Source organism: Maniola hyperantus, chromosome 8 (genome assembly GCF_902806685.2).
Source record: "Maniola hyperantus chromosome 8, iAphHyp1.2, whole genome shotgun sequence".
In the NCBI taxonomy this organism is placed as follows: domain Eukaryota; kingdom Metazoa; phylum Arthropoda; class Insecta; order Lepidoptera; family Nymphalidae; genus Maniola; species Maniola hyperantus.
In genome coordinates, this window is record NC_048543.1 from 3,128,649 (window position 1) to 3,148,297 (window position 19,649).

Below are 19,649 nucleotides of genomic sequence, written 5' to 3' on the forward strand. Positions count from 1 at the left end.
CTTACTCTGTATTATGCGTGATTGTCGTCAAGCAAGCGCAAGCCCATCTTACATTAAAACTTAATAACAACTTGAAAATTATAGACTTTGGTCTATAATTAAATATAACTAATTTGTCAAGCACTTAAACCACAGAATATATAATACTGAATCCTTTTGTTTATTATTTACAGTTTACAGTAGAATTATGAAATCAATCATGAATAAATTATGATAATAATGATGATGGTAGTCCTTACGTCGCCTGTCAGTGTAATTATGGCGGATATAATTTTGCTCTAGCAGTTATCACATAATAATATATTATTGCGTTTATGTGCTATTTCCATCATGTACGAGCATAATAATTACTTACCTATTGAAATAATTACCTATTGAAAGATAGTTCAAGTTCAAATCCTACAACTTAAGCACTCTATTCATAATAAAAACTAATCAACTCGGAGCTCCGGTCTCGCTGGGTGGGATTTCTGGAAATTGTTTCTTAATGAGGGTCTACTTTATAAAGATACTACTACCTTCATGCAAAATCTCAATTTTCCAGATCCATCGTTTTGATTTTTGACTGTTTAAGCAGTTTCTATTGACTCTGATTGCTCGAGCAATCAAGATCAAACTCCAAGCTGCACCTATAACATGGGGGATCATTCCAAAGGGGTTGATCAATTAAATTTCACTGACGAACTACTCACGTGGTAGCTGGTAGATGACTGGTGGTATATTGAAGATTAAGGAGCTCCAGAGCAAATTACAGCCGCTTCCGTTCTCCACCGGATAGCTGCTCGCTCACTGTATTCCCTAGCCTTGCCTAGTCGAAGGAGTTGGATATCTAGTAAACTGGCGGATCACTCACGTGGTAGGTTCATCGAGGAAGATGACTGGTGGGTTGTTGAAGAGCTCCAGAGCAATTGACAGCCACTTTCTTTCCCAGCCGGATAGCCGCTCGCTCACTGAATTTCCTAGCCTTGCCTAGTCGAAGGAGTTGGATATATAGTAAACTGGCGGATCACTCACGTGGTAGGTTCATCGAGGAAGATGACTGGTGGGTTGTTGAGGAGCTCCAGAGCAATTGACAGCCGCTTCCGTTCCCCGCCGGATAGCCGCTCGGTCACTGTGTTCCTCGCCTTGCCCAGTCGAAGGAGTTGTATTATTTCCTCTACCTAGTATCAGAAACATTCATACTGAAAATATGACTGAATATATTTTATACACTAATTTTATGGTTACAACTCAGAAAAAGTCTACATGGAAATGTGACTGTTAAGATTAGGCCCATGTTACATCGGTTTATAACAATATGCTGCGGCATTGTAGTGAACGCTATTTTCGCTTGACGGTACAACTTTCCCTACAGGGCGACAGCTAGCAGAGGCTAAAGCCTCCCGCTAGGACCAAAGCATTATAAATCACCAAAAACAATGCAGAAAGGAATAATTATTATACTACTCCTACGTAATATGAGATCGTTACCTTCATTTTTGTGCCAAAAAGCTCGTCGTCACTTTCCCTATTTTCTCTTACAACCACTTCAGGTCTTTCGGCACTCCATTTGTTGCTATTAACCCTGAGAGCTGAGACTCCTGCTTCTTACTGATAAAATACAGAACTTACGATAATTTTCTTCCTCCGTAAACTCATCTCACTGCCCAGCTTGAGGTCTGCCGCCATGGCCATCGCTTCCTGCACCGTGATGAGAGGCTGCAGAAGGTCATCTTGCATGATGTACCGCGACAGCTTCCTGAACAGCTTCAGGTCTCTTGGGACTCCATTTGTTGTTATTAGGCCTGACGCTCCGTTTACTCTTTAAAAAAAATTTAAGGCTTACACCCGATGACCTGACTCCATCTCATCAAGTGTTATCATCACTCACCAGGCAAGATCATAAATCAGTGTACGTAATGTGCGCGCAACATATTAACATACGAACTGTTACATGTGGCGCATACACACTAGTGCAATGTAACATGTAATGGATCATGTATCATGCAATGCAGCTGAATAATTACATTCGGTGAATGAGGGCAATAGGGCAGATAATAGACATCGGTTCCCACTTCCCGAAAACATTACGGTAAATGATTTTTTTAAACTAGGTACTTAGTGGATAGGATAGCGGGTAGCGATCAAGACCTCCAACCAAAACATCGGACAGACAGTAGAATCCATTTTATTGATACGTATAAAATGTTATACCTACTTTGTCAAAAAATTTGTTAGTCAGGGTTTCCTGACTGGATATGTTGGCATAACTCTCTATTGTAAACACCTTGTCTTCCCATATTCATACAAATAAACTGTTTCATTTCATTAACTGAGCTTGTATACCTGTATCCCGCAAGGATGTTGAGCAGAGTGCTCTTGCCGGCTCCAGAAGGTCCCAATATGGCAGTCAGCTGACCGGAGCGAAATTCACCATTGATGCCCCGTAAGATTAGCTTCGATACTGGAACAAGCAACAATTCACACTGTAATCAATACTTCCATACTTAATATTTATTAGCAGGATTAGCAAGCTGAAGTGGCAATGGGCAGGTCATCTGTTGCAGAACCGACGGCCGATGGGGCAGACGTGTTCTGCAGTGGAGACCACGTACCGGTAAGCGAAGTGTGGGGATGATCTTCAGCCCGCTGGCGGCTGGACCTGAAAAAGATGGTGGGAAGCGGGTGGATGAGGAAGGCAGAGGACCGTGTTTGGTGGCGCGTCTTGGAAAAGCATATGTCCAGCCGTGGACGCATGCACAGGCTAATAGATTGGATTGGATTTGATGTAATGATAAAAATATGAAAGTGTTGTCTGTCTGTCTGCTAGTTTATCATAAAACATCCGTTTAACCAATTTTGACGAAATTTGGAATACAGATAGCTTGTATCCCATGATAAACATTTTATTCTAAAATTCAAAAAGAATCCATGGGATTTTAAAAACCTAAATCCACGCAGACATATTGGTATCTAAAATTATAAATTCGAAAGCGTGTCTGTCTGCTATCTTTTTTTCGTCTTAGCCGACGAACCGATCTTGATAAAATTTGGAATCTTAAATAGCTAGGTACATCCTGGAGTACCTACTTACTTTTTATTCCGAAAAATCAAAGAGTAAGCCATCTCATAGAAATCCCTGTCGAAATTACCCCAACGCACCCTAATAATAAGTCTAAACATAACATTACTTTACAATAAAGCAAAATAGTACTTGTAAATGACCTCTCTTGACCCCAGCTATTGTATTAAAATCACTGCATTCATAGAAGGTACCTAACAGGATGAAGCTCTTCAGACTTGTGTTAGTACTACTAGTATCAGGCATAACAAGACCTTATGGGTTTATGTACAAGGAATTTATTTCTGTAGCAGATAGGCAAGTATATAACAGTTAAATACATAGACTGCTAAAATCATAACCCTTCCTTTTGGCTTTGCCACAGTCGGGTAAAAAGGAATGTATTTTAAGGCTAGTTTTAAGGATGATTGTAAGCTTATTTTGTGGTTTAACGACATATTTTAAAGTAGATAACGGGTAGATAACATACACCAAATACCAAAATTTCAGGTTTTTTTGCTGACTAATATTCCCCTTTCCCCTCCAACTAAGCGTAAAGCTTGTGCTAGGAGTAGGTACGACAATAGTACAACGGGTGGGATTTGAACCGGCCATCTTTCGGTTTTCAGTCCGCTCCTTTAGCCGTTGAGCTATCGAGGTTTATAACTTATTTCCTCTAAGAGCTAAAGACCTGTGACACGCGGACAGAAAGACAGCAGACCGGATTGATAGAGAATTAATTGGGCTCCGTTTTTACCCTTTGGGTACCTACGGAACTCTAAAAAGTTGCATAACTCTAAAGAAGTTTCATAATTATTTTGATACTATAATAAAGGTCTAAGATCCCACATTAAGGTTGACCTTATCTCATACCTCGTAATATTATGTAGGTACTTAATGCGGAAGTTGCTCAAACATTTAATTCATTGTATTAAATACCTAGGTACCCAAACAAAGTATTGAGTAGGTACCTACCTACTAATTATAATAACTATTATTTATTTTAACGAACGCCTGCTATGTTATTATATTTTTAGGGTTCCGTACTTCAAAAGGAAAAGCGGAACCCTTATAGGATCACCTTGTTGTCTGCCTGTCTGTCTGTCGGTCTGTCAAGAAACCTACAGGGTAATTACTTCCCGTTGAATCTAGAATCGTGAAATTTGGCAGGTAGGTAGGTCTTATAGCAAACATTCGGGGGAAAATCTGAATTTGTGGTTACATCACACACAAAAAAAAATTGTAGTCATGAACTAAAAAATAGTATTTTCAGTTTTCGAAGTAAGATAACTATATCAAGTTGGGTATCATATTAAAGGTATTCACCTGCGCATTCTAAAACAGATTTTTATTAATTTTTACGCATCATAGTTTTTGAATTATCGTGCAAAATGTCGAAAAAATACGACTGTATTACGGAACCCTCGTTGCGCGAGCCTGACTCGCACTTGGCCGGGTTTTTTTTCGTCAGTGGTCCTATTTACTACGGCTGTTTACTACCTTCGTGGGCTCTTTCGGAGTTAAACAGTAATATGTATTGAGAAATAGAATATTGTATTTCATAGCTGTTGCCTCACAACGAAATACCAACGTTCGGATTCCTCAGCTAAACAACAAGCCATTCAAGATTTCAACAGAACACAATGGCACATTTACTTATCTGTACAAATACACTTTAGTAAAATAGAGTGATGCAGTGACTATGATATACAGACTTACTATATAAGTACCTTATACCTATTACCTACATAAAATAAGTAAATACCCACGTCTTAGTGAGTCAAAGTCAAAGTCATTTATCCAAAATATTTAAAACTGATGCCCGCGACTTCGTCCGTATGTAATTAGGTTTTTTAAAATCCCATGGGAACTCTTTGATTTTCCGGGATAAAGTAGCCTATGTCCTTCCCCTATCTCTGTACCAAATTTCATCAAAATCGGTTGAACGGATAGGCCGTGAAAAGCTAGCAGACAGACAGACAGACAGACAGACACACTTTCGCATTTATAATATTAGTATGGATTCGTTACTTAAAGTGTAGGTAAACACACTAGAAATCAATAATTAATTAGTTACCATTATTACATTTTTTAATTGTCAAAATTATGTTGAATATGTAAAATTATAATTTGTTTTTATTTTTATTCAGAGATACCAGTTAGTCCTTGACTGCAATCTCACCTGGTGGTAAGTGATGATGCAATCTATGATAGATGTGGGCTAACCTGGAAGGGATATGGCGCCCATACCCCTTTGGTTTCTACACGGCATCGTACCGGAACGCTAAAACGCTTGGCGGCATGCCTTTGCCAGTAGTGTGGTAACTAGCCACGGCCAAGGCCTCTCACCAGACCAGACTAGAAAAGAAATTATAAAATTCCTAACCCCTCCCAGGAATCGAACCCGGGACCTCACACTAACAAGACCACGGCGCTTATGAACCTAATCGTGATAATTTCACTTGATTACGTAACTAAAGCTCAGAGGGTTCCAAACGCACAAAAATCTATGGCATAATAGAAAGCAGAGAAAGCGTATTTCAAGCCATGATCATATAAGAAAAAGAAAATGTAGCTTTACTTACATTACTTTTAAAGTACACATCAGTAGATATCCCTAAAACATGTGCAACAAAGAATTTAAAACAAAAATAAAAATAAAGTTGACTTATTAAATTAGTAGAGCAATAATTATTAGTACTTAGTATAAAGAGTAAGTTGTGATAGTGTTTAGTCCTAGTGGTTAGGACGTCCGCCTCCTAATCCGAGGTCGAGGGTTCGATCCCGGGCACGCACCTCCAACTTTTCGAGATATGTGCGTTTTAAGTAATTACATCACTTGCTTTAACGGTGAAGGAAAACATCGTGTGGAAACCTGCATGTCTGAGAGTTCTCCATAATGTTCTCAAAGGTGTGTGAAGTCTACCGCACAAGGCCAGCGTGGTAGACTATGGCCAAAACCCTTCTAACTCTGAGAGGAGACCCGTGCTCTGTAGTGAGCCGGCGATGGGTTGATCATGATGATGAGAGCAGTAATTAATACAGTACGCGGCAGAAAGTGACCACACACACATGTAGAAGGAGATAGCGGATTTGTAGAGCACTGTCTCTTTTTTTTTTTTTTTTTTTTAATAGATATAGCGAGCAAGCGAGCAGGCGGGTCACCTGATGTTAAGTGATTACCGCCGCCCATGAACATTTGCAGCACCAGAGGAGCCGCCGATGCGTTGCCGGCCTTTTAGGAATTTGTTGGTTCGCCCCTTGAATAACCCCATGTTATAATCTAGTGGGAACACCGCCGATGGGAGTTGGTTCCACAGTTTGCACGTGCGTGGAAAGAAGGATCTGGCGCAGCGGACGGTCGAAGTGCACCAGACACCCAGATGGTGAGGGTGAAATTCCTTACGGTGGCGCGCGGTGCGGTTGTAGAAAAAAGAGGGTGGAATGAGGTCAAAAAGCTCTTCAGAGCACTCCCCATTATACAGGCGATAGAACACGCATAGAGAGCTAACGTCTCTGCGGTGCTCCAGGCTTTCCAACGAGGCGGTTAGTTTGGGATCGTCCACAAGTCGAACAGCCCGCCTTTGGATCCGATCAAATGGAAGGAGTTGGTACTGGGGTGCTCCAGCCCAAAGGTGGGAGCAGTACTCCATGTGAGGGCGGACTTGCGCCTTATAGAGTAGGAGCCTATGCTCGGGCGCGAAGTACCGCTTTGCTCTGTTGAGCACCCCAAGCTTTTTGGAGGCTAATTTGGCCTTGCTTTCCAAATGATCGCGGAATTGAACCTCGCTCGAAATGTGGACTCCAAGGATCCCAATGCTGTTGGAAGGTGTGAGGGGAGTGCTCTGAAAGAGAAGAGGCAGTGTAAAAGGGGACTTCTTGGCGGAAAACGCGCAAACCTGTGTTTTAGTTGGGTTAAATTGCACTAGGTTTTGTGCGCCCCATTCTGACACTTTACCTAGGCAGGTTTCTATGTCAGACACAAGTTTGGCTCTACACTCCTCCAGCACTGCGCGAGAAAGCTGTGTATGTCCTTTGTACAGGGCATCACCCGTACTGTCATCCGCATAGCAATGGATGTTGTTGTGATGCAACATGTCATTGATATGCAGGATGAACAGTGTGGGCGATAGCACCGAGCCCTGAGGGACGCCAGCATTGATGGGTTTGAGTTCCGAGCAAAAACCGTCGACAGCGACCTTGATGCTGCGACCGTCAAGGAAGGAAGTCTCTGTCGTTGTTTCCTCACGATGTTGATGCCTGAGAGTTCTCCATAATGTTCTCAAAGGTGTGTAAAGTCTACCAATCCGCACAAGGCAAGCGTGGTAGACTATGGCCAAAAGCCTTCTAACTCTGAGAGGAGACCGTAGTGAGCCGGCGATGGGTTGATCATGATGATGATAAAGAGTAACCACGGCTATTCTCAGTAGAAAGGCCAGGTAGAACCTGTGGTAAACTAAATCGAGAGCATTTTGTGAAAGTCTATTCCCATTATTCACAGTTGTAAAGCCTTCGCAACCAAATCATCTGCAAGATCAGATTTCCTAACGGAATAGCTCGAGTGGAAATATGCGCCATGCCCTAGAAAAGGAAGTTGCATCAATGGAGAGGTATGGGTGCATTCACGTGCACGATGTAGGCCGCAGGCTGCGTGCTGGTCGCGTGTTGCTGACTAGTGATGGTCTTCTATCGATATTTATTATTTAGGTACACGGCTGCCCAAAGGAGTGTACCTAATATTTTCAGAGTTCAAGTCTGTGAGTTTCTTTATTCCAATTTCCAACATAACTTCTAAAATCTAAATCCCTGGCCCTGAACAGTTTTGGATTTATATATTGATATAATTATTGTTCAGCAGAGGGCTATGCGGGATATGCATAGTGTGACGCGTGATTTTGGAAGAAAGAAAAACAGAAATGCTTCAAAGCAGTCGAGCCACTAATTTAATATAAGAATCACATTATAATTAGTTAATTAATTATTTAACAATGAGGAATACAAAAAGCGACGTGTAAATCGAATGGCCGCCAAAGACAAGAGAGAGTCCAAACCATGTCCAAACCAAAAGTCAAATGTCATTTGTATTAAGCTTGTCTATGGCAAGAATGCGTTCAAAATAAGAATGGATACATTCATTTTCCAACAATTATTACATCATCCCGTCGAGTGAGGGCCATTATTACTTATACAAATTCAATATGGCCGCTGTACATGTTGCTTTTTTCATTCATGCTGTTTTTTATCGATGTTTGTCATGTTTTGAAGATAAATATAGTAAAATAGATTTTCATTCAAGTAAACTTCAAGTGCTTTGACTGGTGACTGGCAATATTACTTATTTAATATTGACTGGCATCGCAGATTACTGAAAGGTATGGTGCATAAATAATTGCATTCACGCGCACGATGTGGTCTGCAAGCTGCAAGTCGCGTGTTACTCACTAGTGATGAACTTCTATTACTATTTGTTTATTTTTTGTCGATGTTTTCACAGGTACCGAGCTTAAAGTGGTTGACGTATATCGATATTTTACATTCATTAATGTTTTCATGACTATCCAGTTTGAGAGAGATTAATTTTTATGTTTTAGGCGCATAAAATTAAAATATACTCGTTTGCAAGCCGAATTTAATTTTTATCATAAATTATATAATAAAAACATTTTTATTTTATCTAAAAAAAATAAGGCCATATTTCACTGCAATCAAACCTAATGGCTTAATAATGATGCTGCCCAAGAAGGTGGGGCGCGCTTGCCTAATGAAGAAAGTAGTGGGGAAAAAGAAAGCCGGAAGCGCATTCCAGACCTTAGCGGGGCGTATTAGAAACGAGGAAGCCAAAGCGCTTTCCTACCTAGATCTAAAATATCAACTACGTTTAACAGAATTCAAACTTTTGTTTGATTCCAAAAACTTAATAAGTTTTTAACCGACTTCCAAAAAGGAGGTGGTTCTCAATTGGGCCGGTTTTTGTTTTGTTTTATAAACGCTTATCACGACAATAAGACCTATTACGCACGGTCGACTAGGAGCCTGGCAACTCAGTCGACGACGACTGTTAGATTCTGTACTTTATATGGAAGTGCCATGCCTTTTAAAAAAAAAGAATATTAGCCAATGATGACTAATATTCCCCTTTCCCCTCGAACTAAGCGTAAAGGTGCTGATAGTCTTGAGCATTCACTTGTAATGAGCATTCACTTGTAATGAGCATTCGTGCGAATGTTACATCACAGAAAAATACGAGAACAAAAGCGAGCATTCTATCGAGCGTTCTGGCGAGCATTCTAGCGAGCAAATTTGCTTGGAGCTTTTTGCCGAGCCAAGCTTCTGTCATCGTGGCGCACCCCGCCGCTCTGCGACGTCCCTCCCCGCACCCCTGTTGCTCTGCAGTGTGACATCTTCAAAAATTGACGAGCACACGAGCACCGAATAGAGCGCTCGCTAGAATTCTCAAGATGTTCGTAGCAATATTTGGCTCTATGCTTGGCTCGGCTCGTTGTTCAGATCGACAAAAATAAAAACGGCGAATGCTCGATGTTCTGTTACAAGTGAATGCTCAAGTCTATCAGCACCTTAAAGCTTGTGCTAGGAGTAGGTACGACGATAGTGCAACCTTTCGGATTCCAGTCCGCTCCTCTAACCGTTGAGCTATTGAGGCTTTGCGCACGGAGTTGCCGCGACTTCATGCGCGTAGACACGGCAACTTCCATATAAATTACAGATTCTTAGAGCCACTACGTACGGTTGACTAAGCGGCCGGTAACGCAGTCGACCGGCGACCGAACGAGGAAGGCAAATACTTAGGTTAGGTAGGTACCTATATAGAGCCACACTAGATGGACTAACAAATTATTGTTAAGTATTGGGTAACTTTTCTATACAACCAGGATGTTAACCAACAGAAGCTGATGGAAACAAGTGATACATTCGAGGGAGCTTTGAAACCATTATCAACAGAAATGCACAAGTCTCAACTCCCTTTGGCGGTGTTCCCATTAGGTTACAACATGGGGTTATTCAATCCGGGCGATCAAACAAGCGAATAGCGAACAAACGGGCAGGCCCGTTTGTTTGCTATTATTATTTTTTAAAAACACAAAAACTACCGCAGGAAAAGAGAAGTTTTGTTTGATCTCGCAATCACAGTATGTACATCACTAATGGTTTCACACAAAGCTTTCGACACAGTTAGCCAATGCACGCGGCGTGGTAATTGCGGCTTCGTGCAAACCTTGCAACTGATCTTACCTATGTACCTAGTACCTACCTAATCGTTAGATATAGGCAACGGGGTCGATGACCGCCAGCGTTTGATCACACGGTGGCTGTAAGCGCGGGCCGAGTGTTGGGCAATGTTGCGTGTAGATTGATGTGTCGGAAACTCGGAAATAGTGCAACATCTGATGGACTAAGAGCCAGCGCATGCCGGAACTTCGTTAGTTTATAAAAGCTGGAAGTTTCTCTGCGTATTGTCCTCAACACAGGAAGGGAATATAAAAGTTAATTTGTAGTTTTGCAAAATTTTGGTTTACGCCCTTGAGTAGGTACACCTAAACACCTCGTTAAATAGTATTTTAAAATAATTATGAGTTTTTTTAAAGTTTTTGGGAAAAAACTCAAAAAAATAGTAACTAGCATTAACTAGGTAGGTAGCTGCCCTAACTAATTCGTTTTCTAATACGTAGGTACTTGACCAGTTTTTAAACAAATGAGTTCTTCAAAAGCATTACTCAGATTGTAGGATATTAACTACGAAGGCCAGCAAGTGTTTTAAATAAAGTCATTTTAAGTAAGTATATAGTTATCTTTAGTTGTTATGCTATGCTTGCATCACGAGATGAGCAATCACCACAGGTCATGATCGTCAGGTGGATAGAAAAATATTTATCTTTTTTTTCCTCACATCTTTGATGTTTTAGCACTTAAAACGTTAAAATGCAAGCAAATACCTATATCACAAAATAGCTTATACCCGCGACTTCCTCCGTGTGGACTACACAAATTTTAAACCCCTATTTTATCCCCTTAGGGGTTGCATTTTCAAAAATCCTTTCTAAGCGGATGTCTACGACATAATAAACAGACTACCAGCCAAATTTCAGCCGATCCCTCCAGTGGTTTATGAGCTGTGCTTTTAATAAAATATAATACAAATATTACTTATGTTAACCTTTACTTTTCAACTAACTTCAAGTTTCCGGCTATTTTAGGAATAAGTAGCATCAAAAACAGAATATTTTTAAAACCATAAATTACTTATAATTTGTAACCTCCCAACCCAAGCCTTGAACACGGGCCATGTAGGTGAGCAATAGATCAAAATTTTAAGGAAATGTTTGTTAAATAAAACTCAACGTTATTTACTTTTTGTTATCCATTTGACTTGCGTAGGTACAAATGTTTTTAAAATGTTATTTCCTTATAATTGTTATATTATTATTAGGTACTTATATTAATATGTGATAATCCCTATACCGGTAAAAACAATAGCGTGCCATATGACGAGTTCATTCAGCGTATAGAGTACTCATAAGCTATCTCTATTCTTTTCTACCCAATCGGTAAGCTAGTTCATCCACCGCCAAGTAAAATTTGTAGTTTACCTACGGGAACTTTTAAATATTAATGTAGTCTATGTGCTACTCAAGGTGGCGTGAACGAAGGAGTAACAAACGTCCAAACTTTCACATTTATAACATTAGTAAGATTAAGTACAATAGGTAAAACTTAGAGTTATTTCAAAAGTTTTAGTTAAAAAAAAGCTGATTTTTGCGGGGACACTCGCGAATCGCTAATAAAGAAAAATAGCCTATGTAGGTTGTAGAATGCAGATGCATATGATGGCGTGAACTGCTCAGATAGCAAGATACATCAGACGATGAAAGTAACTAACTGTATGAGTAGTTATGTATGGATAATAGAAATCTTGCCAGTTTAGCGTGGAAGCCCGGGTCATCTTACCGTTACGTATAAACTAGAAATGGTGAAAGAAATCTTACTTTTTCCATTAGAGACAGTGTAGGAGAGGTCTTGAAAGCCGAGGTTGACAGGCGGCCGTTGAGGCAAGTGGGAGAGGTGGGCCTGGCCTAAGGCGGCCGGGGCACTGGGTTGCGAGGGCGCCTCCATTGCTTGGACTGTTACTTCGTCATCTTATAGTTCCTTAGCGGTTTGTGCACTAGTGCGTGATTGCCTTTATCCACCTGTAACAAAGAAGAATATTTCGTTACCTAAGTTGTTGTATGGCCAAACCTACAACTTTTCTATAGGCATTATACGTCTCAGAAGAAATCACTCGTAAATAAATGCAGAGTTTTCTGTACTTACAAGCTTATAATAGCGACTTCATCCGCGCGGACTACACAAATTTCAAACCCCTATTTTGCCTCCTTAGGGGTTGAATTTTGAAAAATCCTTTATTAACGGATGTCTATTGCTTACGTCATAATAGAGCTATTTGCATGCCAAATTTCAGCCCGATCCGTCCACTAGTTTGGACTTTGTGTTGATATATCAGTCAGTCAGTCGGCTTTTCCTTTAATTATATTTAGATATACAGTTTTATTATAAGTACATATTAAGTACTTATTAAAATTATCTATAAAGAAAATTTTTTTGTTTGTTTTATTTTTTAAATTAAATTTTTACAAAAAATTACTTTGTCATGATTTAAAACTATTGCAAAAAGATGTAAAATTGGCAGAAAAGGGGAAAATTTTAAAGGTAATCGGGCACTCTGGACCCGCCTTTACGAAAAGTTGCGGATATGAATTAAAATAGTTTTAAATCTAAATATATAAAAGGAAACGGTGACTGACTGATCTATCAACGCACAGCTCAAACTACTGGACGGATCGGGCTGAACTTTGGCATGCAGATAGCTATTATAACGTAGGCATCCGCTAAGGAAGGATCTTTGAAAATTCAACCCCTAAGGGGGTGAAATAGGAGTTTGAAATTTGTGTAGTCCACGCGTACGAAGTCGCGGGTATTAGCTAGTCAAAGATAATATTGTAAACTTCCTTAATGTATAAATATTTGATTCAAGATCAATGGGGGGAAAAGTTCTTCTACTTCTTATTTGGCTTTGTGGCTTTCAGTAGGGGGGGAAAAGTTATTAAACGTTGAAAAGAGTAGGTAGGTAAATGTAATATAATAGTGTTTTTCTTTCATGGTAAATACAATTAAAACTATTTTAATATTTTTGTAATTCCCATGATCCACAACAACGCAACATACCTATGTCAGTGTAGATTAGGACCGTTTTTGAATATACACTGTTAATTAAACATTATAGAAAAAAAATTGTTTGTGTCCACCGTGGTTATGGTTTCCATACTACAGTGCCCGTTTACCTTTAATTTATTAAATTAAAGTTTTTCATTGATGTAGGTAAGGACTTGTCTAAGTGTAAAGTAATTTATATACTTAGTAAACGGTAAGTAAGTGCATCTTTGTTAACACGTTGCGTGCGGTACCGGTCAACGTCGACTTGTATGTGACTTTCAGCTGGTGCGGCGACTAGTTGTTGTGTTTTTTCCTGTGGTGCGGGGGCATTTTTACTATGAAACCTTGTGAGTAGGTAAGAGATAAATATATATTTTTAATTTCCTCCTCAAACCCTAGCATTTTAAACTATTTAATCTGTACAAGTCACATTTGTCTGGTTAGCACCAGAAGGAAAAAAACTTTGCTGTGTGCGGTGCCAGTCATATGCGGCTTGTACGTACGTGTCTGGTATAGCACCACGGGAACAGGCGAAACACCTTCATTGAGGGATAGTGCATTCAAGAAGCAGTACGTATATCGATTATTATGGTATTATCATTTTCGCGTAAAAAATAGGTATTAAATTATAATTATGTGTGTGACTAATCATGAAACGGTCACGTCGGATGCTGCAACTTGTTACTGATGAAAACACTGATGATTGCTGGGCAGCAAAAATCCAAAACAATAGACCATTAACAATATCTCCATCAAATAAGAAAATCCGAGTTTTAAATACGATATTTTTATAATTATAATTTTCCTTTGTCCTAATGATAAAGGAGAATCACCATATAACTTAATTATATTATTTACAGTGAATTCATTATTAAAAATATAAAATTGTTCGAATTGAAATTTTTATTAGTCATATTTTAGTTAGAATATCACTTTAATTTCCTTGCAATCTAAATGGAAAGCAAAGTAAATAACTCGGGCATAAAATTGCCCGTTTATGCACTTCTTATACAATTTACTAATATATTATGTAGTTTTCACTAATTATAAAATAAAAGTATGACATCGATATTTTTATTTTAATAACAGTCCCATCACTAATCGTCAGTCGATACTTCTTATGTTGCTAGTTCTGCAGGCGCTCCACCAGGCAAAATTGTCTGGGATTTTAAAAGCCTTATATTTTCTAAAATACATGCTATACGCTAAAGCTAAGTCACATCATGATAGTTTGACTCATATACTATCCTCTAATAATACTAAAATGGTCTTACTTAGGTTTTTTGAGGAAATAAAACCTTGATAATGGAGGTGTATGTACAAATCGTTTATGTCTGGTAACGCACTAGATTTTAGTCAATGTACCAGTCAGATTTTCCTTGTAACGCACTGCGAGTAAGACAGGGAAATATTACGCCGCATTGAACGTGTTAAAGTTTACGTATAGCATTAACTCGCGAATTCGTGGATGGATATTAATTATACCATAACGCGCTGTGTACATACGGATTTATCCTGTATAAACAAAATTAATGTAAGTACTGAAAGTGTGATTGCTTGTGCAAACTGGCTTTTAGAAGTTTGTTTATCGTACCTTCAACTAAGAACTGCGTCATAGTATTTGTTTTTATATCGCCATATAAAAAACTAGGCACACATAACCTTCAATTTCAATGTAGTACCTACCAAATAATTAGTGCCATAGATTATATCGTTGTCTCTGCTACTGGACAAGCATTCAAACTGTCCTTCGAGTTCACAGAAGGGTCTTTTTAAATAAAAAAAATATACACTAGTAAAGTTTATTGAATTCACAGATACTAATATTAAAAAACGGCCAAGTGCGAGCCAGGGTCGCGCACAGAGGGTTCCGTACTACAGTCGTATTTTTTCGACATTTTTGAAAATTTTGAGATGATTTTGCTATGAGACCTATACCTACCTGCCGTAATTCCAAGTCAACGGGAAGTACCCCGTAGGTTTCTTGACAGACCGACAGACAACAAAGTGATCCTATAAGGGTTCCGTTTTTCCTTTTGAGGTACGGAACCCTAAAAACGTCTAATTGTTGGTGCTGAGCAATCAGACCATTGAGCAAAGTGAGTGCTCTTAGGGTGGGCGCATTTTCGGCAAAATTTGCCCGTGTCGTTGCCAGATGAAAAAGGGCAGACGTCTGCATGAACGGACATTCCTATCCGGGCGGCGCCCTCACCGCCAATGCACATCTGTAGAGGGTATCTGGGGTTAGATCTATGTTGGGACGATTTTTTTTTAGCTTATGACACGCGACCGACATTATCGTAGGCGTTGAGACTAAAGACCTTCACTTCTTGATCTACCATCCTGTAATACCTAGACATAATTTACTTAATAGCTCTGTCACCTTTACATAGGTTACCTAATACAGGTGCATGGCAAGGTGATCTGGATATAATATTATAGTCATACTTTTGTAGTGTATTAAAAGTCAATTATCTACCTACTTCTTAGATTTGTAATTAGATCTTGAGAGGTCAACCGACTCCGTTATGACAGAAGCATACTTACTATAATAATAATAATAGTAAATACACTTTATTTGCACAACCACAAGAAGGATTACATTAAAGAATAAAAAACACAGACAGAAGGGAGATACAAAAGGCGGCCTTATCGCTAATTAGCGATCTCTGCCAGGCAACCTTAAAGATTGGAAAGTATAAGGAAAATTAGACTGCAGGTGGTGTGTAATATACTACTAATAAACATACATTCAAATAACTGATACATACTAATACATAAACCACTAATACATGTATTAAATAATATGTATAATACCAATATACGAATAAAATAGACTAATATATACTCTATAATCGTACTTAAGGAGAAACAAATATGATTTACTATATACGCTACTTTTTTATTTATTTTTAAATTTTATTCAGATAATATACATGCCCTTGACTGCTATCTCACCTGGCGATGGAAGCGGGCTATCCTGGAAGGAGTATGGCAGTTTTATTAAAATACCCCTTTGGTTTCTCTTTCTACACGGCACCGTACTGGAACGCCAAGTCGCTTGGCGGCACGGCTTTGCCGGTAGGGTGGTAACTAACCAAAGCTGAAACCTGCCACCAGACCAGACCAGAGAAAATTTAGAAATTATGAAATTCAAAATTTCCACTGCCGGGAATCGAACCTGGGACCTCCCACTTATAAGACCACAATGCTCACCACTGCGCCAGGGAGGTCGTTAAATGAATACTATTAATTGGGTATTTTCCTAGGTACTTTTGAATTTGAATAATATTAAAATAAATAAAAATAATGACACGCTGAAAAAAATATTAAAATCCAACAAAGATTTACAAAGGTACAGGCATTTTAATTTTGGAGTGGGAGGGTCTTCTTTCTGTCCCTTTCTCGCAAAACGAAAATTTGTATGAAACCGCTAACCGCACGAAGCTACTAAGGCATTAGTTAGTAAGGTGTGTGGTGACGTCAAAATGCTATACCGCTATCTCTGTCTAATCAGAAATATTTAAATGCTTATAACTTTTTATTATTTGATCGATTTAATTAGTTTTTCAGTTTAGGTCATTATTTTTATCCTAGTTTATAATAAAATAATAAAAAAATTGGAGTCAAATACCCATTTATTATTGAGAGTGTAGCAATGATTGATGCAGCTGTTGCGCAACTAACCAGCAGATACTGTCAGGTAAAATGAACTCTGACCATGAACCTGCGCAGTGGCCGATTTAACAATCAACAATGTTAGTCACATAAGGCTCAAGACATAATTGTGGCAGAAACAAAGCGATACCTAATTTACCCCATTGGGGGTTGAATTTTCAAAAAATTCAGAATTCTGCAGTTTTTTTTAAATTGAAAAATACAACTTGCATATATTTTTTAAACTAGCTGATGCCCGCGACTTCGGCCGAGTGGAATTAAGTTTTTAAAGAACCCGTGGGGACTCTTTGATTTTCCGGGATAAAAACTAGCATATGTCACTCTCCAGGTCTCTATCTTCTATACGCATGCAAAAAATCACGTTGATCCATTGCACCGTTGCAACGTGATTGAAAGACAAACCAACAAACCAATAAACCAACAAACAAACACACTTTCGCATTTATAATAAGGGTACTAATAAAACTTAAGGTAGTTAGTGATGTCCGACAGCCAAGCTCATCCTATGCAGAAATTGAGATTTTGTTTTGTACATAAAATTAAGTTTACTATGAATTTTTTTTGAAAAGATGTGTCGCGTCACTTCGACCGCCGCAATGTGCCCCGAGCCTTATAGATGCTCTACTTCAACACATCTTTATATAGGTAATTATTTATTTACAAACAAAGTAACTTATTAGATATGATGATGAATTCTACTTAGCGAAACTGGTTTCGACTTTCTGTTTCCGTTCTATGACCATGGCCTACAGCTGCGATTCGTTCGCATGTCGAAATACGTAGGTATAACAGGTTCCGATCCATCTATCATCTTAACATCCTAACGTACGAGAGCACAGTATACCTATGTAATGTATACACTAGCTGATGCCCGCGACTTCGTACGCGTGGATTTAGGGTTTTAAAAATCCCATGGGAACTCTGCTTTTCCGGGATACCTGTACCAAACATCATACAAATCGGTTAAACGGATGGGACTTTAAGAATCCCGTGGGAACTCTTTGATTTTCCGCGATCACGCTTGGTGATACCCGCGTCTTCGTTCGCGTGAGTTTCAGTTTCAAAAACCCCGTGGGAACACTTTGATTTTCCGGGATAAAAAGTAGCATATGTCCTTCCCTGGGCTTTCAGTTAACTCTGTATCATCAAAATCGGTTAAACTGTTGGACCGTGAAAAGCAGCAGACAGACGACAGAAAGACAGACAGACACACTTTCACATTTATAATATTAGTAGGTATGGATATGCACGGACCATATTATTACTCTAGTCACTAGGGATTTAACTTATAAGTCTGTTACCTGACTTAGTTGAGCGACATCAGACGAGCGAATCGAACTTAGTTTCGTTTCGCTTCGCTTTGATGTGTTAGAAACTTCCTCCAAGAGACTACGGGTACGGGTATAGGATAGGTATGTAAAAATTAGAATAAATTCTGCGCAAAAACGCCGGCAATTTGAGATCACAACAAACACGAAACTGACCTAAATGATTCACCCATTATCATCATCGACTATCGAGCAATGGCGGCCTCATTCTATGATAGAGCCGGCGCGGCGCAAACACTGCATACGCAAAACTAGGTACAGTCATCATCATCATGATCAACCCATTACCGGCTCACTACAGAGCACGGGTCTCCTCTCAGAGTGATAGAGGTTTTGGCCATAGTCTACCACGCTGGCCATGTGCGGATTGGTAAACTTCACACACCTTTGAGAACATTATGGAGAACTCTCAGGCATGCAGGTTTCCTCACGATGTTTTCCTTCACCGTTAAAGCAAGTGATGTTTAATTAATTAAAACGCACAACTCCGAAAAGTTAGAGGTGCGTGCCCGGGATCGAACCGACTTTCAAAAAAGGAGGAGTTTTGTTTTTCTACCTAATGTACACAGAAATATCCGAGATGTCTGATCCGATTTGCGTATATTTGTTTTAAACATTACATCGGGGACGGGTTACGAATAGGCTACTTTTTTGTCCTGAGAAATCAAAAGTTTCCACGTAATTTTTCCCACCACGACGGGGACGGGTGTGCGGGGAAGTCCACGCGGGCGAAGCAGCGGACATCAGCTAGTCCATACTAATATTATAAAGACGTAATGTTTGTAAGTTTGTTTGTAGGAAGTAATCTCTGGAACTACTGAACCGATTTTGAAAATTCTTTAACCAGTAGAAATTTATTTAAAAAAATATATTTTATTTAATAAATTGAGATTCCTACGACAATTGTAATAACTAATAAGATACCTGTGCGAAGTCGGGACGGAACGTTAGTAAATAATACAGAGTTCTGCCGCCGCGCTGCAAAAACACCTATTTTTCAGCATAAACGAACCATAAGTACCTACCTACTGCGAATAACCCAATGAATCTGGCCAAGGTTACCAATGAAGATAAGCGAAATAACAGACTTTTAGCTGTTTCATTCATTTGTTAACCAAACAAATCCAAATATATAAAAGGAAAATGTGACTGACTGACTGACTGACTGATCTATCAACGCACAGCTTAAACTACTGGACTGATCGGGCTGAAATTTGGCATGCAGGTAGCTATTATGACGTAGGCATCCGCTAAGAAAGGATTTTGGAAAATTCAACCCCTAAGGCGGTGAAATATGAGTTTGAAATTTGTGTAGTCCACGCGGACGAAGTCGCGAGCATAAGCTAGTTTCAATATAAGTAATAATTTAGGCCTCA

The 19,649-nt window shown here is 39.2% G+C and overlaps 1 protein-coding gene across 3 annotated transcripts in view; it reads right to left on the reverse strand.

Moving 5' to 3' along the window:
- Positions 1-19,649, reverse strand: part of LOC117984389 (ATP-binding cassette sub-family G member 1-like) — a 300,050-nt gene that overhangs the window by 269,641 nt on the left and 10,760 nt on the right. For 2 of the 3 annotated variants that reach the window (XR_011237026.1, XM_034971016.2), the window contains exons 2-5: positions 12,043-12,243; positions 2,326-2,443; positions 1,612-1,801; positions 1,015-1,160 (exon numbers count right to left, since the gene is read on the reverse strand). Coding sequence is in view for 2 of the 3 variants with exons in the window: in XM_034971016.2 (XP_034826907.1) it covers positions 1,015-1,160; positions 1,612-1,801; positions 2,326-2,443; positions 12,043-12,169 (581 nt within the window). In the remaining variant the exon portion in view is untranslated. Of the gene's footprint in view, positions 1-1,014; positions 1,161-1,611; positions 1,802-2,325; positions 2,444-12,042; positions 12,244-18,246; positions 18,361-19,649 lie in introns of those variants that run through there. The other variant, XM_069500286.1, reaches the window with a different exon arrangement.